Source organism: Psammomys obesus, unplaced genomic scaffold (assembly GCF_907164565.1).
Source record: "Psammomys obesus unplaced genomic scaffold, mPsaObe1.curated_primary_1811, whole genome shotgun sequence".
NCBI classification, from domain to species: Eukaryota; Metazoa; Chordata; class Mammalia; order Rodentia; family Muridae; genus Psammomys; species Psammomys obesus.
Genome location: NW_026596120.1, coordinates 6815449 through 6841438, shown reverse-complemented (window position 1 = coordinate 6841438; position 25990 = coordinate 6815449). Strand labels below are relative to the sequence as shown.

Below are 25990 nucleotides of genomic sequence, written 5' to 3'. Positions count from 1 at the left end.
CAAAGTTTTTAGTAAGGGTTCCCCAAGTAGAACTGGTAGCCTGCCTGTTCCTCTCAAGCTCTTTTGGGCCTTTTCTTCTCATGCAGTTGCTTTCCTTGGACAAAATTCATGGTCACAATTCCAGCCCTCACCCCATGTCAGTGAACTGTACAACTTCCTCCAGCGGCCAAGTCCACTATGGGTGTCTAGATTCAAAGAGCCACCTGCCTTTCCCCACGAGCTACTTAGAGGGACTCAGGCTTCCATATCCTCCTCTAGATCTTTTATCTGGTATCCCTCCCTGTTAATGGCTAGTCAGCTCTTCTTTCCTCTCTCTCCTCTAATTTCTAACTAGCAGATTCTCCCACCCAAATGACTTTCAAGCCTTTCTCTTCTCTCCGCTATGTAGTTAGGGCTAAGAGTATCAGGGTTGAGGAAAATCCCAAGTCTTCATGGCATTGACAGTCCTGTGTAAGGCCCTGTCATTCTCCCTCCTCATCTCCCATTAGGCCCTGGGAAGCAGCCACTCCCTCTGTGTATCCTTCTCCAGATGTGTCATTCCATTTCTTGCCTCTGTGTTCCTTAGTCCTCTGCCTAGAGTTGAATTCTGTTTCCTTTCCTGGATCTCCAGGATTCAGCTCCTTCCACTTTGCCTGAGTTTTCCCAAACTAAGCTTGAGGCTCCCTCTTCCTCAAGCCTGAGCACCCCCTATGGGAGTTTCTGCAAGCTCACCTGTTCCATGAGGCAGCACCTCCAGGAAGTGCTGAGTGAAGGAAGGAATCCAAAAGGCCAAGAGAAGGAAATAGTTCCATTTCTTTAAATCAGTACTGCCTCAGATACTTCTTTTTTTGTTGTTTGTTTTTATTTTTGCCAGCACTAGGGATGGAACCTAGGTACCTGCTAGGCAAGGGCATCACTGAGCAATGCCCTAGCTAATCAACCTTATTTTTTTAAAGTTTTATTTATTAATCATGTATACAATGTCCTGTCAGCATGTACGCCTGCACGTCAGAAGAGGACACCAGATCTCATTATAGATGTTTGTGAGCCCCCATGTGGTTGTTGGGAACTGCACTCAGAACCTCTGGAAGAACAGCCAGTGCTCTTAACCTCTGAGCCATCTCTCCAGCCCCCAGATACTTCTTAGTGAAACAAAGGAATTTATTTTAGGGAATTTATTTAAAATGCATTACTAGTAATGTGCCGTGCCATCTACTGAACATTTTCCTGCCAAGGTCCTATTTTAACATAATTACCCTCATCGCCTTGGACATTGCTGTCATTTTACAGAACAGACTAAACAAAATGCTGTGATCAGGTAATGAAGGATGGCACCGCAGAATAAGGAAGTGACCAGATGCTCAGTAGCATGGTGATGACATACAGGCTGTCCAGCAAAAAACTTATAAATGCAGCTAGTGATAATGCAGAATCTTACATAAAGTCCAGAGATCAAACATGCTTGTCAGAAGGAGATGGTGGCTTATGTTTGCTAACATTGAGATCTCACACACAAGAATAGTTTTGAAACCTCAACCCACACAGCCAAGATGCTTGCCGTAAGCTATGTGGTGCTAGGACTGCAGCCTAACTTTCCTGAGCCTCAGTGTCTCTTTTTTGGAATGGAAATATCTCACAGCTGCAAGGGCATCATGTGAATAAAAGTGAGTTGGTGCATATGAAAGTAGTTCGTAAGTGAGACAGGATCAAACAGTATGAATATGGCTGGAGTTCTTGCCTTTGCTCTATGTCTGAGTCCAGAGAGTTGGCCTTTGGAAAGAGTCAGGAAGGGGGAAGGAGGTATTATGCTTGGTAAGTGGATATGGGAGCTGAAACAATTGCAGACTCTCTGAATTCCGGAGCTAGGCAGGGCACAGGGATGCTGGGGTTGGGTTTGAGAGAAGGGAGGTGAAAGGAAATTAATCCAGCATTTGTTGAAACAGAACAGAGATAGCTTCTTATGGGTTTGCATTCAGTCCCCTATAACCAAAGACCAGCCCCAAGCTGCAGGTCACTAGCTCCAGGAATTGTAAAATCTTGTTTTCTCATGTGGAGATTATTCCTTGCAGCTCTGAAGCTTTCAGGCTCTGAAGCTCACCTCAGGTGCTTAGTGGCTTAATTCCAGTGCATTGGTGTCCAGAGCAGCTGCTCCAGGGTCCCTCTTCAAAAAGGAGACTCGGGCTTTAGCATTCCTATTTGGAAAGGCAAAATGTGTACTAAGTAGTCCTGGATAAACACTACTGACTTTCAGAGATGATTTGGGTGTGTGCAGGAACATTTCCTTTCATGCCTTTTGGTTATCACCAACCTGGAAGCTGGAATTGGTGTAGCACATTTAAGAAATCAGTTGATGTCTTTCAAGATATAGTTGTGTTTCTCGACATGTCAGCAGGTGAAAAGGGAGTGGACCAAATGAATATAATTAAATAGAATAAGAATAAACATGACATTTTGAGTTTCAGTTGCAAAGGTCAGTCCTGGACGTTTGGAAATTGGGGATGGCAGAAAACAAAGAAGGAAAGAAACCCAGGTGCCTTCCTCTAAAAGTACATAATTGAAATAAAGCAGACAGCCGCACTTGTATTTGCTGGCTGTTGCCTCATGCTTATCTCCTGTCTGATCCGGCACTCCGGAAGCAGCGTGAGCTCTCTTTCGCAGGCTGGAGCAGGCTTAGTGAGGTCAGGCAGTTTCCAAGGTCAGAGAGTACAATCCTGGCACAGCCATTTGTGAAGCCTGGTGTAGGAAGGCGTGTGAAACCAGAATTCTGGAGATCCATTTTTCTCACCACATGAGACTCTTGGCTTTGCCGTAACTTAACGTTCTTTTTACAAGGGAATGGCTGAAGGAATTAGAGATTCGAATCAGGGAAGGAAAAACCTCGGGACAAGGGCTGTATCTGAGGATCACTTGGGATGAAGATTTCTATAGGTGAAGGTGTCACACAGAGTAAGGCAGCCTTGGAACAAGCTCTGGAAACTGTGGCAAATACTGAGTTCCAGGTGGACTCCTCCTGTACCTTTGCATGTCTAAATAAAACTACTCCGCTTTATCAAAGCGATTTCTTCTTGAGTCTCCCCTTCTTGTTTTGAGAAACATTTGGGGGCAATAGATTGGTCAGCTGGTGAGATTCAAGAGTGTTTCTGTGGCTGTGTTAGCATCATCTTTAGGCTTTGCACTGTGAACTGGAAGTGGATTCGGTCATTAGCTGTGAAACAACTCAAGACACAGCCCTGAGGAAGCTTCCACCAGAGCAGGGCTTTGCCCAAGGCACTGTTAGTGAAATTGTCTTACACGTTAGTAGGACTAGCATAGAGCCCCGCCCAGTAGGCGGGGCCCAGCTTTGTCTTCAGAGGAAAAGGACAACCAGTTAAGAAAGAGAAAGGCCTGTCCAGCTGAGCAGGAAAACTTGGAATTACTGTTTAACCCTAGAACTTGTTGATGATTTTGGTCAAGGAATTTGATAGCAGTTTGAAGCATAATCTACAACAAAATATAGAACTGTGCTAAACCTCAAACTGAACCCAATTAAAAAATTATAAATGAATAAACTACAAACTAATAGATCTGTTAATACATATATACATGTGTATATATATGTAAACTAAATCACAACCAAACAAACAGCTAAGATCTTAAGTTATTAAATTTAAGCAAAAAATAAAAAGGTCCCAAGACTACACTTTAAAAAAAAAAAATCCCTTCTGCATGAAGACAAAGGACAGAAACGGTCTTCGGAGAATATGCAAGTAGATAGTCAAGGTAATGAGACACAGTGTGGGGAAGGGAAAAGACTGTTCCCATCTGAAACAGGAACAGAAACCCAAAACAGGTAATATTTGATCTTGTGAGTGTTTATTTCTAAATTCATAGCCAGACTTAAGTGAGCCTCTGACTTGAGCCGGAAAATGCGTGTCACGGGAAAACACTGATCATACAAGCGCTCTTCTCATTTGGCCTCCTTCATGCCCGCTAGCACGTAGTTATCTCTAAAGGGTCTTATTGAACTGTTAACGCTCTTCCGTCAGCCGTGAGGAAAGTGGCAGTGCGGGTATCCCGCTACTAGTGCTATCTGAAGAAACCGGTGCAAAGGGTTTAGTCAGGACAGACCCAGGACCACCTGACACCAAGGTCAGAGTCCCACAGTGCCAGCCAGCCTCATTCTAAATTCTCCTTCGGTAGAACAGATCTTATGAGCAGACAACTTCTGGGCATTGAGGTGCTCTCTCTTCTGGATTTGTGACTTTTGTGCCTACCATTTCTTCTCTATCACTCCATCTGTAATAACCTCTGTGTTGAATGCAGCAGGTGGTAGTGGTCAACTTTGAAACAAAAGATTAAAAAAAAACTAAATGATATTCTACTGCCATATATTACTTTTAGGTTTATCTATTTTAAGAAAACGAATTAAAATGTTACAGAAAAATAGTTATATCTCCTTAAATGTTCTTGCCAGGGCCACCTGTGAAACATATGGTACCTTTGAGCACATAAGAGAAATGGGCCCTTTCTGGTGGGGTACAGGCCTATCCTATAGGAGGTCCATATCTGACCAAGCAGAACACAGGGCTCCTGCCTGCCACTGCATATAAACTGTATCCCCAGGGACACGTGGAAGCCCTGTCTGGGGTCAGGCTACAGTCGGCCAAACATGCAGCGGGGAGAAGGCTGTAACCTAAAAGCCTCTGGGTCTTCAGGTCCCAGCACACATCACTCCGTGCAACCTGAAGACAACATGAATTCTTTTTTGAGACTCATTTATTTTATGCATATGTGTGTTTTGCCTGCATGTATTGATGTACACCACACATGGGCCTGCTGCTCTCGCTGATCGGAAGAACATGGGAGATCGACCTGAGCTAGGTCATGAGCCACCATGTGGGTGCCGAGCCTGAAACCTGTGTCCTCAGCAGAAGAAGCACCTGCTCTTAACTGCTGAGTCATCTCTGCAGGCCCCAGATCTAACTTCTTTCTTATGTCTTCATGTTCCTGAACTTGCAAAGAAAATTGCAGTTTTTTATTTGAGTCAGCCTGTGATTTGAATCCCGGCTCTGCCACTCACAAGCTAAATAATATTATCTGCTGCCTCTCCAAGTCTCCATTTTATCATTGTGAAATAAGACTGCCGTTAGCAGCAGCAAGATGGCGTAGCAGGTGCTTACTACACAAATCTCCTACTGAGTTCAAGCCTCCGGATCCCCATTAAAAGCATGCGGTGGCACACATCTGTAATCCTAGTGAGGTGAGGGATGTGGACAGGAGAACTGCCCAGAAGCTAAAGGGACAGCTGGCCTGTCTGACCTCCACATACACACCCACACGCACACATACACAAGTCGTTTAAGGGGAAGAAGAAAGACTGCAGTGAGGCTCCCTGGGATGATGAATGGAACGTGTGCAGTGGTGCTGGGCACAGAGATTATGCTTGTCAGGTACTGGGCCCAGCGTTTGGATGTCATCATTTACCTGATCATCTTCCCTGCCAGCAGACAGGTTTCTAGTGGGGCGTTTGATGCATTTGTGAGGAAGAATGTGAATGCCATTCTGTAGTAATAATCAGAAAAGCTGCCCTGAGGGCCTCCACTATAAACATATAGGAGACATAGTCACTTATTTCATAAAGTAGTCTGAAGTCTGCTTCTGACCCAAGGGCACCGTAATTTCTTGAAGGATGTCTATAGCAAAGAGTGTACCAGAAGCATTGCAACCTGGGTCCTCGTTCCCAAAGCCCAGGCACTGCCTCCGTGATGCTGTCGATTCTTTTTGAGGTCTGATTGCGCTCTTGTGCCGAGCACTACCGTGGTCAGCACATATGGCCACGCGTTTTCCATCCTGCTGTTGCTCACCTCGAGGGGGAAGACGGCGCATGCGTGTCTTTAGAGTAAGTCATACACTGGGTACTGTACGCACAGGCACCCACCATTCCACAACCCAGAAGTAGGTCAGGACCAGCACCAGCTCCAGAGGAGCTGCTCCTCAGGAGAGAAGGCAAGGACTGTGGTCAGAAGGAATTCAGAAGTGGTTGCAGAGAGCAGGAGGCTGTGCGTGTGCCAGAGGGCGGGCGCCACGTGGACACGTAGTCCTTTACTTACACCCAGCATTGACTACACATGCGTGTTGCCAACTTTACATTTTAGTGTTAAGGAAATTCTTAAAACTTTTGAGGTAGAGTCTTACCGGCCCTGGCTGGTCTGGAGCTCACAGAGATTCACCTGTCTCTGTCCTCTGGGTGCTGGTATACACCTCCACAGCTAGCCTGGAAGTGAATCTTTAAATCTGTTGCTGATTTCTAGGTATCTAAAACAAAGGCCCAGTTCCTAGGCTTTAAACAAAATGTTACTGTAGAACTTAAAGGGCTGATTTCTCCTTTCCTTTCTTGGAGTGAAAGCTGTTGTGGATGTTTTGGTTTATGATATGTAAACATGTTTTTGTTAAAATTCCAAGTTGGGGATTTTAGTTTGTCCACACCTGTTAAGTGTCTCATGGGGAGCGTGGTCTTTGCCAGGTGGAATTAGTTGGATTCTGAGGACTTTGAGTGTTGTAAATAGGACAGCCCAGAGGAAGAAGGTGCGGCTGCTTGGAGGAGGACTGCTTGCTGCTGGTTTGTCCTGCTGCTGCATTTGCTGTTTGCTGATCTGCTGGTGACCTGGACTTTCTGGATGACTGATACTGGTGTTTTGCCCCATCCCCAGACTCCTAGGACCCTACCCAATGGAAAGTAAGAGAGAGAACTTGCCCCTCCCCCCTTCCCTGTCTCCACTAACCTTTTTTCCCTCCTATCCTGTACTGGGAGGTTGGAATGGTGGTAGAAACACTTAATAACCCTAAATAAAGTAGGTTTGTTAAAAAATCAAAGTCAACGGAAAGCAGTGGTAGTGTTCACTTGGGATGGACATGGCCCCAAAGGCTAACATGTTAAAGCCATATTGCCAGCTGATGGGCTTTGGGCATGTAATTGGATCCTGCGGGCTCTGAGCTCCTCAGTGGCTTACTCCACAGATGGACTCATAATCTGGCACATTGCTAGGAGGAGTGGGAACAGGGAGATTGGCCAAGTTGGAACAAGTAGGTCAGTAAGGTCTATCTCATTCCCAATACCTCTCACTCATCCTGCACCCCGGCTGCCATGTGGTGATCAGCCTTTCTCCTTTATGAGCTTCCTCCATAAGGTCTGCCGAGACAAACATGGACAAATGAAACCATGAGCCAAAATGAATCCTCTTTTCTTTAAATTGTTTTTTTTAGGTGTCTTGTCACAGAGACTAAAACCTAACTTAGTAATGTTTTCATCTCATTACAAATTTGCGTGTTTTGACTTATGTGGGCAGAGTGTTTCTGTTGATGGGTAGCCCTGGCTTGCCCTGTACAGCTCAGCAACCTTAATGTACCTCAACAGGCAGATCTCCAGAAATGCTCATTTGTGGCAGTGGTTTTGTTTTTCCTTTTCCCCAACTCAAACAGCCTTCTTGACTTTCTTGCACTGGGGGGTTTTCCCCCAGTAGCGGAGTAGGAGATAGCAGAAATGTGCAGGCCGCGGAGGCTGAACCCTGGAAACTGGGAATGGCTCCAGGCGTAGTTGCTCAGTGCTGGTGCTGTGATAAAGAAAACGATAGTGGCAGTTACAGAGCTGAACAGCGGGAAAATGGGAAACGAGTCCTGGCCCTCTTAGAATCTTTACTCTTGTAGCAAGGCATGACTAACTTCCACCTGGTCACAAGTGATAAAAGAGAGGGGTAAGGCTGCATGCCAAGACCATGCAGCAGGTGAGTGGTTTGTGGGAAGTGGGTGTCAGATAGAAACCAGAGTGGCTTGCTCTCTGGGCTGGAAAGTATTTCAGACTTCAGAAGCACAAAGGGGATGGGTTAGAGTGATAGAAAAAGAGGTTGAATCATAAGGGGCCTCATAAGCCTTTGTAAGGATACTAGCATCCACATACAAGATTTTGGCCCCTCACTAGCCAAGAGACTATCCCCATCTCATGAAGGTGGCTCACACCAGCAGCCTGCCTCCCACTGCAGGATTTCTCTCGAGCATTTTTCTGAGGCTTCCCACAGTTGATCTTATGCTGCATCCTGACTAGAACCTCATAGTCCCTCCGCATCACTGGCCTGTAATGAAAGAGTCACTACACTCTTGGTCTTCGCTCACCTTCTTGAAGCCTTCCTTCAGACCAGGAAATCCTGGCTGATGACACACCAGGCTACACCTGGAATATGCCTGTGGTACAGCTGCTGTTCACACCTGGACTGCTGGGAGCTTCCTAGGCCCAAGACCCGTCATTGAGGCCTGTTGCCTAGCAATGCCCAGATTGTCCTGCTGACTGCTGCCAGGGTAACTCTGGCTCTGATCCTCCACTGCCGCCACCCCATTAGGGACCTCTCCAGCATAGTCTTCAGCAGCTTTTAGTGACCCTCAGACCTTTGACTTTTGCTGCTGTTATAACAGCCCTTCCACTTAAAGCCCTGTGGGTCCATCTCTGCAAACTTCAGTAACAGTCCCATATGATACATTTTCAGTTTAGACTCAGCACCCTTTTGTATAAAGAATAAGTACCCTCTAGCAGACTGAGCACCATCAGAAACCTGGCATACTTGAGTGAGTGCTATGGGCTCAATTTTCCCATCTCTCCTTTGGGCATGATAATGATATGAGCTTCTGTATCTCAAGCCTTGTTTCTGTTCATTTAATCCGATCAGTGTATAGTCATCTTTTCATTTTGTCTGGCAGAATCCCAGGATCGTAGCTGGTCAGTGGCACCTGTCTTTAATCCCAGCACTCAGGAGGCAGAGGCAGGTGGATCTCTTGTAAGTTCAAGGCCAGCCTGGCCTACAGATAGTCCCAGGACAGCTAAGGATATACAGAGAAATCCTGTCTCAAAAACAAAAGCACAAAACAAAAAGCCCAAAAGGATCCAGAATCCCAGGATCGTTCATGGAGGCCATTAAATGAGTCAATATGCAGAATGTTTCACAACCTGAAAGATTCCAAGTAAAATGATCTTATTCAGAGTGGATCTGGGGGCTGGAGAGATGGCTCAGTGGTTAAGAGCACTTACTGCTCCTGCAGAAAAACCAAGTTTGGTTCCAAGCACACACATCAGGTGGTTCTCAAATCCTGTAAGTCCAGTTCCAGGAGCTCAGTGCCCTGTTACACTCCAGTGCTGCGAGCATGCCACGCATGGAAACTCATGCTGTCTCACACAGACGATAAGTACAAGTCAGGAAAGATTTGCCAAGGGCCTTCTACGTGTCAGGCCCTATTCCAGGTGCTTAAGACGATCAGTGAGGAAGTAAAGTCTTGCTGCACAGGGGTCTGAACTCTGTGGAGCAGATGGATGAAAAGTCAGTGGCGTGCAGTGTTGGACTGTGCCATGGGCTGTGGAAGTCGACACCACGGGTTAGGCGGCGATGAGAGTGCAGGAGGTGCGCAGTTTGCGTTTTCATTTTTGCTTGTTTTTCTTTTTAATACAGGGTCTGCTGTGTAGCCGAGGCTGGGCTCAAACTCCCAATCTTCCTCCTTCAGCCTCCTTAGGGTTGAAATTACAGGCCTGTGCCACCACGCCAGGCTTCGTGGGTTGGATTTTTTCATCAAGCTGAGCCATCTTTGCTTCGTATGCTTTTCTGTTTACTCGTCCAACAAACCTGAGTGGCTTCCAGGTACCATGAGCAGCAAGAGTAGACAGGCCTGTCTCTCCCACAGCTCACTTCTCAAGAGTGAGGAGTCAGCAGTAGTCCGCCTTTATCTAGAGCTTTTCTTTCCAGCGTTTTAGTTACTCAAGGTCAGGCACAGTCTGATCATACGCAGTGGAAAATTTCAGAAGTGACTTCTAAGTACTAAGTAGCTTTTATTATAGTCTTCTTCATCATTAAATTTTAATTATGATGTTGATTTTTTTGTTATTGGTTTGTTGGTTGGTTTTTTTTTATTTTGGGCTTTTTTTGTTTTTTTTTCTTTTTTTTTGTTTGTTTGTTTGTTTGTTTTTGAGACAGGGTTTCTGTGTAACCTTGGTTGTCCTAGACTTTCTTTGTAGAGCAGGCTGGCCTTGAACTCACAGAGATCCACCTGTCTCTGCCTCCCCAAGTGCTGGGATTAAAGTTGTGCACCACCAAGCTTGGCTCAAAATTTTAATTATTGTTAATGTCTAATCATACCTCATCCGTAAGTTAAACTTTATCATAGATGTATGTATAGGGGAGATTGTGTTTGTACATGGTGGGATGGTACTCTCTGGGGCCTGCAGATAAGTTGGCACTAGTATATGTGTGATAATTTCAGGTTGAAATAAGCAGTATAAAGGCAGTAAGGTGATGGGTGGGTGTTACTTTAGATAAAATGTGTAAAAGAAGCAACCTAAGGGAGGGAGGATGTTCAAGGAAGGCATAGAAGAGTTACTGACAGCTCAGGATGGCCAGGAGCATGAGGCTGCTTGCTTTTACATTGCACTAAATCAAGAAGCCAAGCAGGGGCTTGCCTCCAGCAACCCACTCCCATCAGTGAGGCGCTGCCAGCTGGGGACCGAGGACCATACGTAAATGGGCCTATGGGAGACATTCCATGTCCAAGCCATAGCAGAGGGCAAATGAAATGGGAGCATATAGAAGAGACGCCCGTGACTTCAGAGCTGGGCCCGAAGCAGGAGAGGAGGCCACCCGGAGACAGTGCCTCAGCTGGGCACTTTAAAGGCCCCAGGGCCAGGAGGGACCTGGCAGATGGGAGAAGCAGAGGGGGCCTCTGTGCGGAGCAGGAAGGAGCAAGTGAGTTGGGAGAAAATGGATTGCCCTATGGATAATGCAGTGCTCCGCAGGCTGCAGAGAAGCCTGGATTTTATCCCAAGATGGGCAAAGGCCTCCAAAGTCTTTTAGCGTGGATTGGCCAGATCTCTTTGTGTTTGTGCTCTGTACAAAGGTTAGAGAGTTTATCCACAGTCAGCTAGGCAGGTGACGGTCAGTTTAGTTCTCCAGCTGTCTGCTAGCATTCCCTGAACCCTAGTCTGTGCGAAGTGATGAGCCTGCTGGGTTATGTGTGACACATTCACAGAATGCCTACTGTGCATTAAGTGATGCACTCGCTAGTGTGTGTGTGCGCATGTGTGTGCATGTGTGTGTGAGTGATTTCACTCCCTCTGTCAACTTCCTGCTTTCCAGAAAGAATCAGCATGAACTATGGTTTTAGTGTTTTGTGTTGAGTCCCAGGAGTCAAATGCAAAAAACCTGGGAAGGTTGGGGAACAGTGGCAGTAGATTTAGAGCAAAACAGCAGCTGGTGCTCTGTTCACATTAGAATAACCTATCCTTGCCACTGGGTAAGTGTACCACAGTTAGTTAACTGTGCCGGTTAGTTCAAGCCAGAATGTTCTTCCCTCTGACCCCCCTGGGGTAGCAGTCAAGTGAGAAAGGAAGGGCCAGCCTCCACTCATTCCGCCAGCCCATTCACTTCATGGGAAAACAACATTTGCCGTTTTAAAACTGTCTTAATAGGCAGCTCATCCCTGCAATGAGATGTTTCAGAGCGCACGAACGTATCCTAAGGAACAATCCTCAGACTGAAAATGCTTTCAACATGTGGGACTCCCGAGTGCTGGTGGAGCTGAAACCAGGATACAGCCTCTGAGAGCTCAGGACACAGCACTCTGAGGGCTCAGGAGACAGCCTCTGAGGGCTCAGGACACAGCACTCTGAGGGCTCAGGAGACAGCCTCTGAGCCTGTTTGCCAGGTTTCTCAAGCCAGCAGGTGTCTGGGCAAGCTTGATCCTGATGAACCCGTGGCAGGAAGGCCATCCTAAACACTGCTCCATTTCAACTGGGGGAAAAAGGGCCCACGGACCTGTTCGCCTTTCATGTTTGCAAGCAAGCAACACTAAACGTTTAGCTGGGTCCGTTGCATCATTCATGAATCTGATAATACCTGTTCTCACAGTCTAATGCACGCAACTACAAGTCTGGAGGCCCGTTGTTTACCCCCACACCGCGGTGGGTAAGGTTGCCCCAGCCAGCCACCCCTATGTGGAGTGCAGTCAGTAGCTCACAGTGTCCCTTGAGTTTCAGGTAAGAAAATGAACTCCCCATTTCACGCTGTGTTACCTCGAATCTGATAGCTTTCAGTGTATCGCAGCCTGGCATACACAGCTGGTCCATGCCCCTGCTCGGCCCCATTTTGAAGACAAAATCAAAAGGATGTTCCTCTTCCTAGACACAGCTCTGCTCTATAAAGGGCTTCTGTTTTGTAATCTGTTTTCGAGATCTGGTGCTTGTGTTTCTAACACCCCGTCACGTGTGGTCTGACGTAGACCTCACCATGACTATGAGCAAATGTACTGTGAGGATGTGTGTGGGATGGCGGAGCCAGCTCCCTGCAGCAAACCGTCCTTTGTCAGAAAATTTCCATAGGGCCTTGCAACCCCACACGGTGGATTCTCCTTCCGTAGGCCTGCGTTGGCTGGGTATGGAATGTGAGTTTGACTTTTGCAGGATTTCAGGTCAGTATCCTCATACAGAGCATTCTTTTTTTAGTTAGGGTTGATTTCTAAGTTTCTTTTTATAGACCACGACTTGCAGTCGAGAGGGGAGAAAGTTATTTGTCGGTTCAACTCTATTATTTTATTTATGTTAGGAACTGAGTCACTTGAATGCTGGCAGGAAGGCTTGGCCTTCTTTGATGGGAGGGTTTAGAAAACTGGGGTCCAGACAGTCTCTGGAGAGCAGCCTTCCCCCTGAAAGAGCCATTTTACTCTCCTTCGTCATGTCTTAGAGATTCACTGATAAAACACAATAGATTTCAGGAACTGGGGAGATGGCCCAAGGATAAGATGTTTATTTTGCACGCTTGAGGACCTGAGTTTGGATCCCCAACACTCACATAATGTGGCATGAGCTGCTAACTATAGTGTGCTGGGGGGACCAGACAGGAGAATAGGCAGAGTTCATTGTCTAGCCAGGTGGTAGCCTTCACGTTCAGCAAGAGACTCTGTCTCTAAAAAAAAACAAACAGAAACGCAAGGTGGAGAAAGGAGGCCATCTGACAGTCTCTGGCTCCTTTATATGCATAGACAGGTCCCCAGGTACACGCACGTACATGCACACTGAACACCAGACTTTAATAGCAAGCCCTATAAAGAGACACGGTAAATCATAGCGTTTACATGGCAATTATGATTCTAAGAGTTTCTATCTCTGTATATTTTGGTAGAATTGTCTAACTGCCTAGAGGGAAAGAAGCTTTAATGAAGCTGGAAATACTGGGAAGTGATTGCATCATTACCAAGAAGAGTTCTGTTTTTTCCGACTCAGTCTGAGGACAAAGGCCTAAAAGCAGCATCCTGGATAGGATGGTGAGGGCCTGATTGTAAATAAATGAGTAGATAGAGTCATTTGAACAGGAAGATTGTTGTGACCAAAGTAATTGCTGAGACTTATAAAACAGGATGCAAGCAAACAGTAAAATGTACAAACAGAATAAGAGAGCAGCCATGCCAATCAAAGAACAGCTTTCCCTGGGAGCAGTCAGGAACGGCCCTGTGGTCCACCAGGCTGCCTAGCCATACTCAGGGCAAAAGAGGACATTTACCTCAAGAGGGGAGGCGGCATGCATCTGTGCAGCCGTGGAAACACTTCCATCCCTCGGCATCCCCTCCTGTCTTCTGTTTTGTGTCTTACTTTTAGTCACTTTGTATTTGGCTTATTTAGGCATACATTTTAAAATAACATAAAATAATTTCCTGGAGGCAGAAATTATTTCAAAGTATTATGAATGTTGCCTTAAAGATTAGCACAGTAATCTTAAAGTTTTTATCTTAGGATATACTTGTTTTCTTTCTATTCTGTGTATGGGTGTTTTGCCCGCATGTATGTCTGTGTGCCAGCTGCATACCTGGTGCCAGGCCAGAAGGTGTCAGATCCCCTGGACCTGGAGTTATCGATGGTTCTGAGCTTCCTCAGAACCAGGTCCCATGGAAGAGCAAGTGTTCTTCACCATTGAGCCACCTCTCCAGCCCTTGGACTTACTTATCATTGAAGATTCAAAGAGGTTTGTTCATCCGAGCTCACTATTTATCATATTTACAAATTCAAATGAGTAATTAAATACTCAAGCAATGACTAAGGTCAACCTAATTAAATGACAACATGGGCAATAATTTATTTTTATTTTACTCTTAATTTTACTCCAGTAGAGTAGAATTGGGTTCACTTTGGTCTGGTTTCTAAGGCTCTACCTTAGGAAGTTCTGTTTGCACAATATGTACATTGACACATTTGCTTACATTGCTCTCTGCTCATGAGCATAGTCAGCATATATTGTACTGTAGTTATAGAGAGTACAAGGATGGATTAAATTCTTCTTGCACTTTGAAGACTCACCAAGAAAGACACAAGTGAACAAACATTCTCAGATGCTCTGGTGTGGGCATCAACACATAACTAGACATCCTAGAAGACAGAGGCTTCCCAGGTGAGGTATTATTCCAGATTGTTATGTCTAAAGACAGCCAAGTAGGAGAGCTCCAGGCCTTGAATAACAAGCATGATGCACTCAAGAACAATTAAGTTAGAGACAAGGCAAAGCAGAAGAACTAATGTTAAATAAACTGAAGTAATGGTCAGACCAGAAACAGCCAGGAGTGGCTGCAGCAAGTGACCAAAGGTCTAAGCTCCCTTGTCTCAAGACCTAAAGATGGGGAGCGCATTTGGAGTTTCTTTATTGAAGTTGAAGGATTCCTAAGATGGTGCCCTTTTCCCATGACCAAGAGGAATACAGGGATTTATCAATTGATGCTATTTATCAGTTGAAGCTAAATCGCACAATGGGGCCCACCTTGTAACAGACCCTTTACCAAAAAGTTAAGAGGAGGTTTTTGTGTGGACATTTGGTCCGTCTAACTGAACGGATGCCATGAGCTAAATGCTATCTGTAATCCAGCAGTAGGAAGACAGTGGCCAGCAGTTAGAGAAACACTGCCGAGCTGTATGGTTTTCTGGGAACTGCAAACACCAATGGCACAGAGAAGTTAGATAGAGTATATGTGGTTAGTATGCGTGTAGACCAGAGCAGGGTTTTGTTTCACACTTAGCTTCAAGGATGATGAATTGGCAGAGCATGAAAACTGTGAGTTACTGTCTGCATTTTTTTTTTTAATGTGGAAGTTTCCAAAACAACAGATTGTATCACATGAAGTCAAGGTATGCATTTCATTTGTATCTTGGCTCACGGTGTGCTGTGTTTGTTACTGTGGTTCAGTGTAAAAGCTACTGCTTTGGGCACTAGGGTGTCAATAGGCTCTGGTCATCCCAGGTTCACAGTAAAACATACAGAAAATGCCAAGATCACTCAGACACCGTCCCCCACACAGTGGTATAAGAATGTGTGGTCAGCCTGATTGGATCAAGAAGTATGTAGATTTGTAAAGTATGAGAGAGAAAGACCCACCTGAATGTGGACAGGCCAGGCTGGGAGCTGGAACAGAGTAAAGTCAGGGAAAGGAGAATGCTAGCTAGCCCAGCCTCCTTCCTCTTCTCCTCTCCTTCTCTCCCTTTCCTTCTTCTCTTCCTACCACCATATGTGAGCTGCCTTGTTCTGCCTCACTCTCCTCCACAATCATCTAAAACCTTCGAAACATTGTTTCTTGTACATTTTCCACAACAGTGGCAAGTCTGACTAAAGAAAATAACTTACGTATGCTACATGCATAACATCCTTAGACCAGCCAAGAGCCACCACACCCTTCAGTTGTGCAAACTTAGGAAGCTGTGATGAGACTACTTATCATAGACGTAGAAACATGCTTTCCTAGTCTAGTGTTTTGTCGTCTCTTTGTTGCCTTTAGTATTCTACAGGGTCATTTAAAAACTGTGCTCCAGTCTGGTTATAACAAAGGGGAAATCAAACAGAGTGAGTTGGTTCTCACCAGGCCACATGTGGAGAGGAGGCAGGATGTCCCGGTGGTCAGACTGTCACACACTGCCACTCAGAAAAGAAGCACATCAGAAGAACAAGTTCAGTGGCTCCATCCATTCTCACTGCTTCTCTGAGCAGATATCCTCATACAGAGATACCACTCACTTACGGGAAACTTTTGAAAGCAAATTAATCAATTGTTTCTGCTTTATGAATTATGTTTGAATCAGATTATCGAGGTTATCTTTGAAAAACTATAAAAGAGGCTGAGGTTATGTCTCAACAGTAGCGCCTTTGACCATCATGAGTAGAGGCCAGGGATTCAGTCCTCAGCAACATACACACACACACACACACACACACACCCCACGCCGTCAAATGAAGCCAGGTGTGTTGACACAGGCTTTTACACCAAGTACTCAGGAAAGCAGATACAGGCTGATCTCTGAATTCATTGCCAGCCTGCCCTGCTTACCTAGTTCCAGGCCAGAAGGGCTTGGGATGTGACTCACCTAGCATGTGTGATAGCCCAGCCCTAATCCCAGGTCCTGGGGTGGTGGAGGAGAACATTTGAAAGAAAACAAAGACAGGCAGATCTCAGAGTTCAAGGCCAGCTTTGTCTTAATAACAAGTTACAAGCTAGTTAGGCCTAAATAGTAAGACCTTATCTTAAGGGGGAAAAGTCAGAAGAAAAGAGGATACTCCTAAAAGAACACAGTGCCACTCAGCTCTAGAATGCCAGTGCAGCAGCCTCGAGTGGGGAGACCCTTTCTGCTTGGACATACAGAAACTTGCTCTTTCCATATTTAGATGCATACACATAGTCCCAGGAGGATTTCCAACTACAGCTGCTAGCCGTGGCATGAGAAACCGTCTGGGGCAAGAGAAGGTTGGCCTTGTGCTGTTGACTTCCACATCTTAGGAATAACAACAAGATGAGATAAACGTCTGGGTTCTCTTGTATAAAACACAATTTTTCCCAGAGTTAGCAAATAGCCTAGAAATGCAAAAGTCATTGATGGAAGGCCCCCTGACCACTTGTTTCTTGTTTCAGATGACAGTCATGTCCCTCTCCAGGGACCTCAAGGACGACTTCCACAGCGACACGGTGCTCTCCATCTTAAATGAGCAGCGCATTCGTGGTATTTTGTGTGATGTCACCATCATTGTGGAAGACACCAAGTTTAAAGCCCACAGCAATGTCCTGGCTGCCTCAAGCCTCTATTTCAAAAACATCTTTTGGAGCCATACAATATGTATTTCCAGCCACGTCCTGGAGCTGGATGATCTGAAAGCTGAAGTGTTTACAGAAATACTTAATTATATCTACAGCTCCACCGTTGTGGTCAAGAGACAGGAAACTGTCACTGATCTTGCAGCTGCAGGGAAAAAGCTGGGAATATCATTCTTAGAAGACCTTAGTGACCGCAACTTCTCAAATTCCCCAGGTCCCTATGTAGTCTGCATTACTGAAAAGGGCGTGGTTAAAGAAGAAAAAAATGAAAAAAGGCACGAAGAACCAGCCATTACTAATGGGCCAAGGATCACAAATGCATTTTCCATCATTGAAACAGAAAATAGTAATAACATGTTTTCTCCACTAGACTTGAGGGCAAACTTCAAAAAAGTGTCTGATTCCATGAGAACAGCCAGTCTTTGCCAGGAGAGGACCAATGTCTGCCTCGAGGCAGAGCCTGTCCGCACGCTTGCTGAACATTCGTATGCTGTCTCTTCCATCACTGAGGCTTACAGGAGTCAGCCGGTACAGGACAGCGGTTCATCTAGTAAAACAGGAGAAGAAAACAATGAAGCTCCTGCCACAACAGTAAAGCCATGCCGAAAGCCAAAGACCCAAACCCAGGACTCCGACGCAGCCACAGAAAACACACCACTCCCTCTAGTAAGCAACCCAGAGTTCAGTCAAGAAAGAAGTCCACCACCAGCTCCAGTTCTGTCACACTCGGAACCTCCCAGCAGTGAAGGAGATGTCCATTTCCCCAGGGCAGATGAAAACCAGCCTTCTGATATTCCTGGTCCACCAGCAGCAGAGGTCCCACCCCTTGTTTATAATTGCAGCTGCTGTTCCAAATCCTTCGACAGCAGCACCCTGCTCAGTGCCCACATGCAGCTCCACAAGCCGACCCAGGAGCCCTTCGTGTGCAAATACTGCAACAAGCAGTTCACCACACTCAACAGATTGGATCGGCACGAACAGATCTGTATGAGGTCCAGCCACATGCCCATCCCAGGGGGAAACCAGCCGTTCCTAGAAAACTACCCCACTATTGGACAGGATGGAAGTTCATTCACAAGCCCAGAATCCTTAGTACCGGAAAACAGAACTGGTGAACTCTCCGGCCCTGGGAGTGCCTTGCCAGACGCGGACCACATGGTGAAATTTGTGAACGGGCAGATGCTCTACAGCTGCGTTGTGTGCAAACGGAGTTATGTGACTTTGTCCAGCCTCCGAAGGCATGCGAATGTCCACTCGTGGAGAAGAACGTACCCTTGCCATTACTGCAACAAGGTCTTCGCGCTGGCCGAGTACAGGACACGACACGAGATCTGGCACACGGGAGAGAGGCGCTACCAGTGCATTTTTTGTCTCGAAACTTTTATGACCTACTACATACTAAAAAACCATCAGAAGTCTTTTCATGCCATAGATCACAGGCTCTCCATCAATAAAAAAACAGCGAACGGAGGCTTGAAGCCTACTGTCTATCCATACAAACTTTACAGGCTCTTGCCTATGAGATGTAAGAGGGCACCTTATAAGAGCTACAGGAATTCTTCCTATGAGAGTGCTCGAGGAAACGGTCAGAGGGGCGAGTCTGCCCCTGATGCCTTCATCATCCCAAATTCACAAGGCTCTGACATGCCCACCCTGAGCTTCCAAGATGGCAGTAACACCTTGACCAGCACCTCCGCCATCCCAGTGGAAAGGCCCTCAAGGCAGGGTGCCCCCACTCCTGCCGAAGTAAAAAATACAGAAGGCATCAAATGGAGGAAGGAGGCACTGAAAACTGATAGCTTTGATTCAACTGAGGTGTCCGTTTCTTCCACTGGAAACACTGTCAGCGCCAACCTTCAGGCTGAGCCCACAAGTGTTTCAGCTGTGGGCAAAAGCGGCGAGCACTCGGCCTCCGTGATTAGCTACAGTGGCTCGGCGCCCTCCGTCATTGTGCACAGCAGCCAGTTCTCGTCAGTGATCAAGCACAGCAATGCCGTCGCTAGCCTGACCAACAGCAATCACAGAGCCCCTTCACAACCAGCGGTCAGCCCGTCCCTGAAAGAAGACAGCAAGCCTGAGGCAGAGAAGCCCAGTAAACTTGCAAGCAAAGCCAAAAGCATCAAGGAGAGAAAGAAAGCTATTCCGTGCAACAAGGGAGAAATAGCAGAGGAGGCAAAACACGTTCCTGACCATGGAGGGTCTCCAGGCAAAACCGCAAACACTGTTGAGGAAACCAGCAAGATTGAAACATACATCGCAAAACCTGCTCTGCCTGGCACCTCCACAAATAGCAATGTCGCACCCCTTTGCCAAATAACAGTGAAAATTGGAAATGAAGCCATCGTGAAAAGGCGTATCCTTGGGACTAAGCTGTTTTACAGAAGAGGGAGAAAACCCAAGTATCAAATGCAGGAGGAACCATTGCCTCAGGAGACTGACCCAGAAACCCATGGGGACAGCCCCCTTGGGCTCTTCCAGGCTGAATGCGTAGAGATGAGTGAAGCGTTTGATGATGGGAGTGACCAGGATTCCACTGACAAGCCATGGCGCCCATACTACAACTACAAGCCCAAGAAGAAATCCAAGCAGTTGAGAAAAATGAGAAAAGTCAAGTGGAGGAAGGAGCGAGGAAGCAGAAGCTCTGGTGGCAGGTGCCGGTACCCAGCTGAGCTGGATCCCGCAGAGGTGAGGCTGCCTCCAGATAGGGCCTGTGACAACGACGAGGAAAATAAAGAGATGCCCAAGCTACAGTGCGAGCTCTGTGACAGCGACAAGGCAGCAGGGCCGGGCGCCGAGGGCAGGCCCCACCACCACCTGACCCTGAAGCCCTACGTGTGCGAGCTGTGTGCAAAGCCATTCCAGAGCCCGTCCACGCTCAAGATGCACATGCGATGCCACACCGGCGAGAAGCCCTACCAGTGCAAGACCTGCGGCCGGCGCTTCTCCGTGCAGGGGAACTTGCAGAAGCACGAGCGCATCCACCTGGGCGTGAAGGAGTTCATCTGTCAGTACTGCAGCAAGGCGTTCACGCTGAACGAGACCCTCAAGATCCACGAGAGAATCCACACCGGGGAGAAGCGTTACCACTGTCAGTTCTGCTTCCAGGGTTTCCTGTACCTCTCCACAAAGCGGAATCACGAGCGGAGGCACGTTCGGGAGCACGATGGCAAGGGCTTCGCTTGCTTCCAGTGCCCCAAAATATGCAAAACGGCCGCCGCCCTCAGAATGCACCAGAAGAAACATTTATTCAAGACCCTAACCAAGCAGGAGAAGACGGGTGACATGTGCCACGAAAGCTCAGATCTCTTGGAGAGTCAGATTTGTACTGACTCAGAAGACGGCGACCAGAAGGATAACATGCACACCTTTGCTGAAACTGTCCGTTGAGTGACGAGATCAGTTAGAAAAATCCGAAAAAAGTGGTTTGTGATTTTCTTTTTTTTTTTTAGTTCTTTAAAGTCTTAGTTTTGTTCACATAATAGTCACAAGGGGAGGGGGGAGATTAATTTTTCATTTGTGTAAACTCCAAAAACAAAAAAGGATCCTGACACCTACTTTGGGTTTTATCGTTCACTTCACACAGAGTGCATAAAAACAAAATAGCTGAATCCTCTAACGACCCAAGTATTTTGTGAAGGCTAATGAAGTTCTTAGCTGTGGTGTTTTGAGCAGTGAAAAAAAGCAGCTGAATTTTAGCCTAATTTAAAACTTTCTCGTGAACACTAATGAGGACTGCTGAACTGTTGTTAGTCATGGGAGAAAATAAGGGTCAGAGTCCTGAAGATGGCGTCTTTGAGATGTGTTAGAAGCTAAATGAGCTTTGACAGTGTTTATTGCCATTCAGTTTCTGCACTACTAATCTTTGTTAAATCAGTGGGTATTCACGAACTGCTTAACAATATAACTGAAAATATGTAATGGCTAACCTAAAGTAGGGCAGTCTACATTGTCTTGAACTGCTTTCCTGCAACGTAAACCTTGTAAAATACATATATGAGTCACTCTAACTCTTAACTGTCTGTGTCCCTTGTAAAGAATTATAACAAGCAATAGACCTGAAAATAATGAGGACTGATATAGAAATCAGTAGAGCATTTGGAATCTGGCCTGTGAGCATGCGTGAGCTTCTCAATGGAATGCTGTGCTGTTCTCTTAAAGTATGGCTGAGCTGCTATTAGAACTGGTCTACTCAAGTCACACACAACACAGGTCATGCCTTATCCATGGGGAAAGCCTTCCCAGAATTTACCTGAGATTACCTATGCCGTATAATTCTTTGCACTGGCCTCACCTCAGAGAATGAAGAATGGTCAAATTCTTCAGAACTCTCTGCAGTCTTCCAGTCATCCCAAGGCCAGTGATGTCGGGGGCTGTTCTACCCAGACTTAGGGGGGTCAAATAATCCAGATGTCTCCCATTCCTCTGAAGGTATGCAGGAGGTTGAGTGCAAGGCACACCTCTGTGGTAATGAAGTCTCAGCACTTGGAGATGGCAGAAAGTCTAATTCCTCAATTTTACACCTTCTTGGAGATAATGAAGCCCACAGGTACATGCTAGTTGAGAGGACAACAGTAGTCCCCACCCCAGTTGATGACAAGGGGAAGTGAGGACAAGGGGATATGATGGGCCTTCCTTGCCTCAAACAGCAGCATTGTTTCTGAGGGCTGGGGAAGTAGAATGTGGCAGGACAGGGTTCTGCCCCTTACAAACCTGTCTCCAAGCATCCCCAGAGCCAGAGGCCCTGCCTTCACACTTGCAGACACCTAGCCCCTTGTTAAAGCCCACTTCCGTTTCTAAATCGTTTTTTATATTCACTCGGACTGTTGACCTTGCCCTCCAGAGTCTGCTTGCCCTACAGGATGTTCTTTCACGTGAACTAGGATCCTGGAGAGCTGGAACTCGTGGTTCTTACTGTTAAAGCTGCCAGAATAGGAAGGAGGGAGAGTCCATTCCTACCCTTCAATCACCAGTATGAGCAAAATTCAGAACAGTTCAAGAGTGGCAGGCAGCCATTCCCGTTCATTGGATTTAGTAGATGGAAATGCAAGGCTGGAAGGTTTTCAGCGGACCCCAGTTTCTTGCAGCAAGTGTTGTGCCAGCTCCACAATAGAACACTTAGCATGGTTTGGGGTAGGCGAGAGAACATTTAAGCACCCAAAAAAGGACATGATTCAAGGTGACCTTTTTATACTGTAGTACTTTGCTGTTAAACAGCCCCAATATTGTATCTGCATTCATCATTTGTTCATATACTTTCACCTACATACAGTATTATATACTAGAGAAAAATGGGGAAATGCAAGCAAATTCAACGTTATTTTATCCATTGTATATATGTACACCCACACTGTTCACTTGAGTTTTGTTAAAGAGGTAGTCACAAAGGGCTTATGAAAATCACTTTTGATTTAATAATTAGATGACAAGCAATCCTTGATCCACTAATTTGTTTTATCAGAGTTATGATTATGAAGCAATCAGTTATGTATTTAAGTTGTTTTGATTTAACTACAAATATAAAATTAGTATATGTACTGATGTCTCCCAGCCCTTATATGTTGATATTTTTTAAGTGGACTTGTATGCTGAAAATTCTAGACCAAAGTAAATATGGCAGAATATTTATACATAAAAATAATTTTGCAAATATTTTCTATAATTGTATTATTCATTTAAAATGTTGATAGCTTGTGTTAGTTTCAGGGAGGGGTGTATATTTTGATAAAATACTTGACTTTGTAATTCTGTATATTCTATACAATTTATAGCAGAGCCATTTTAAGACAACTGGTTACTTTTTTTGTTGTTGATTGTGAAAATGTTGAGTGGTGTTTAAGTACGCATCGGGTACATAACGACCAAGTAGAATCAAAGTCAGTGTAAACAGTGAACATACTGTATGCTGTACAAGATATATTGTAAGTTGCTGTTTTAGCATCTGTATTTTGGTTAGGAGATATTATTAAATGCAGATGTTAAGGGTTGGAAAGGTCTAATTTTATTTTTAGAAATGATGAATATAAATTCGTTTTGCTTGATTAAAATAGCTTATTCCTATGTTAAGTCTCTTTCTTTAATGAGTTAATGTTAGTTATCTCGTCTTTGTGAGTCACGGCTTTGTGACACACAACACCCCTTCATTGTAATTGTTTCATTGCTGAATTTCATGGCATCTACATGCTTAGGACTCATAAGCTGTGATATTAAACACAATAGGGACAAGACGTGGTGGCAGATTCCTTAATCCCAGCACTCAGGAGGCAGAGGCAAGCAGAGCTCTGAGTTTGAAGCCAGCCAGTCTACAAAATGAATTCCAGGCCAGGCAAAGCTACCAAAACAAACTAACCAAAAAACTAAGAGACCACGAATGCTTCTAGTAACTGAGTGCTGGGGATAAGCCAGATGTTATGATGGAACCTCACAGTGAAATACTCACTTGAAAGTATTCTGGTCTCACAAAAAAACAGACAATAGGTGCTTAGCAGTGTCTTTGGGAACTGGGCCTTAGCTATTAACGGCAGCTCTAAAGCAAACCCCATTACCTGTTGTGTGGTGACTTTGAGACAGTCCGCCAGCTAGATAGGGTATGGTTTGCCTGACTTCAGAGTCCATGTGTTTGAACTTTCTTGGCCCTTTCAAGACAAATGCTTTTAACAAACTGGAGAGCAAGGGGAGAAGACCTCTCGCAGCTTTGGGATGGTCTAGAGCAGCAGTCCTCCACTTTTCTGATGCTGTAACCCTTTCGTTCCTCATTTTGTGGTTCCCCCACCAAAAGACAATAAAATTGTTTCCATTGCTACTTTATAACCATAATTTTGCTACTGTCCTGAATCATAAATATCAGTGTTTATAGTTTTAGGTGACCACTATAAAAGGGTTGTTTGACCCACCCAGGGGGTCACAACCCACAGGTTGAGAACCGCTGTTCTACAGGCTTCTATGAAGTGAGCTTGATGGAGGCTGTGTTCTACTCGATGTCATGTGTCCTGAGTTGCTCTTATGGTCTAGGAATATTATCCCATAAAACCTGCTTTCAAGAAAATGGAGTGAAAGCAGGGCATATGCCTATGATCCACTCAGGGAGATAGAGGCAGGCAGAGCTCTGTGAGATCAAGGCCAACCTGATCTACAAATCGAGTCCAGGAGAGCCAGGGCTACACAGAGAAACCCTGTCAGGCAGGTGGGGGGATGACGAATGGACAATGAAGTAAAGTTGTAATTTCATGTTGCCATCAGCTGGCAATATTTCACATGAAGAAAAATGTTCCATTGTTACAGGCTAACCTTAGCTGGTCATCCTGTCGCAAATGCAGTCAGTCATGACGGGGTTTGAGGCTCAGGCGGGTGATGGTGGTACATGCCTTTAATCCTAGCATGAGGAGAGGCAGAGGAGAGGCAGGTGGATCACAAGGCCAGCCTGTTCTGTGAAGCGAGTCTAGGACATCCAAGGCTACACAGAAAAAACAAAACAACAAAAAAAAAACTGTCTTTAGCATTTTCATGCCTAACATTAAAAAAAAAAAAAAAAAACTTGTAGGTAGAGATAAAATCTGTATCAATGCCATTATTAGAATTTTTTTCTGGCTGTTTGGTTTTGATTTGGGTTTTTTAAAACAGGTATTGGCTATGTAGTCCAGACTGGCTGTGTAGCCCAGACTTGTCTCAAGCTCAGGATTCTCCTTCCTCTCCCCACATCCTGTGATTACAGGTGCAGGCCACCATGTGGCCTTAAAATAGACTTAATTCTGAGTATTGTGCAAGGCTTGAGCCACAAAGATATGAAGCAGCATGTATGTATGTTCCAAGTACTTAAGTCTCATGAAGGAGGCTGATGAAGCCACAGAGAATTAGGAAATTGAGCCTGAGTTCCCAGTGGTTCAAAACCAGAGAAGAAAAACAGAGGCCCCCACCTTAAGGGTCAGGTCCACATTGGTATGATAGGAACTAAAGAGCCATGGTAGATGTAAAAGCCTGTGTTTGGGTGAGCCTGGACAGGCACGCAATGGGCACAGCAGATACCTGCGGATCTTAACACAGTATTGAATTTCTCTTTTGACCCACAGGGCTGTTGTGGAGCTGGGGCAGGACTGTGTGGTAGGGGATATGGTCATAGAGACACCAAAATTCCCAAACAAAGTGAGGCCCCTTTAGCTTGCACAGAAAGGGAAAGTGGTCTGGTGCATTTGAGAGAATCGCTTTTCCTGCAGTGACCACCAGTCAGGCAAGGCTGGACAAGGGAGCAGGTGAGAGATTGTCAGTGAGTGGGTGGGAAGTGGTGGTGACTTGGACAAGGGTGAAAATTAAAAATGAAAGATCGGACTAGAAAGATGGCTCCATGGTTAAGAGGCACTGTCTGCTCTTCCAAAGGACCTGGGTTCAATCCCAAGCACCCAGATGGCAGCTTGTAACTGTAACACCAATTCCAAGGGATCTGACACCTTCACGCTAATGCACATAAAATAAAATTAAACACGTTAAAAAAAAAAAGAATGGTAGAAATAGAACATGTCACATTCTGGGATGTGTATTTTTTAGGTCTTTGGACGTGGACATTTTTAAATGTGCAGCTCCCATGTACTCATATCCTATGCCAACAATTCGTCACCAATCACGGTTTAACTATACCCATTCCTGCTCTCCCTCTCTGCATTATTTTAAAGCAGGGCCTATACAACATACCATTTCATATGTACTAAAGCCACTATGCTCATTCTAAAAAGTAAGCAGGGGTCTGGAGAGATGGCTCAGAAGTTAAGAGCACTGACTGCTCTTTCAGAGGACCTGGGTTCCATTCCCAGCACCCACCTGGTAGTAACTACAGTTCCAGGGTATCTGATGTCCTCTTCTGGCCGCCTCAGGTACCGGGAATGTGTATGGTAGTGCCCTATCCATA

General features: G+C 45.6%; 1 protein-coding gene across 9 annotated transcripts in view; it reads left to right on the top strand.

Annotated features, from left to right (window-relative positions):
- Positions 1–25990, top strand: part of Zbtb38 (zinc finger and BTB domain containing 38) — a 129686-nt gene that overhangs the window by 83580 nt on the left and 20116 nt on the right. For 6 of the 9 annotated variants that reach the window (XM_055629566.1, XM_055629568.1, XM_055629569.1 and 3 more), the window contains one exon: positions 16918–23155. The exons of 1 other annotated variant lie outside the window; for it this stretch is intronic. In XM_055629566.1, coding sequence (XP_055485541.1) covers positions 16918–20484 — 3567 coding nt within the window. In that variant the 3' untranslated portion in view covers positions 20485–23155. Of the gene's footprint in view, positions 1–13950; positions 13998–16917; positions 23156–25990 lie in introns of those variants that run through there. 2 more of the 9 variants (XM_055629570.1, XM_055629567.1) reach the window with 2 other exon arrangements.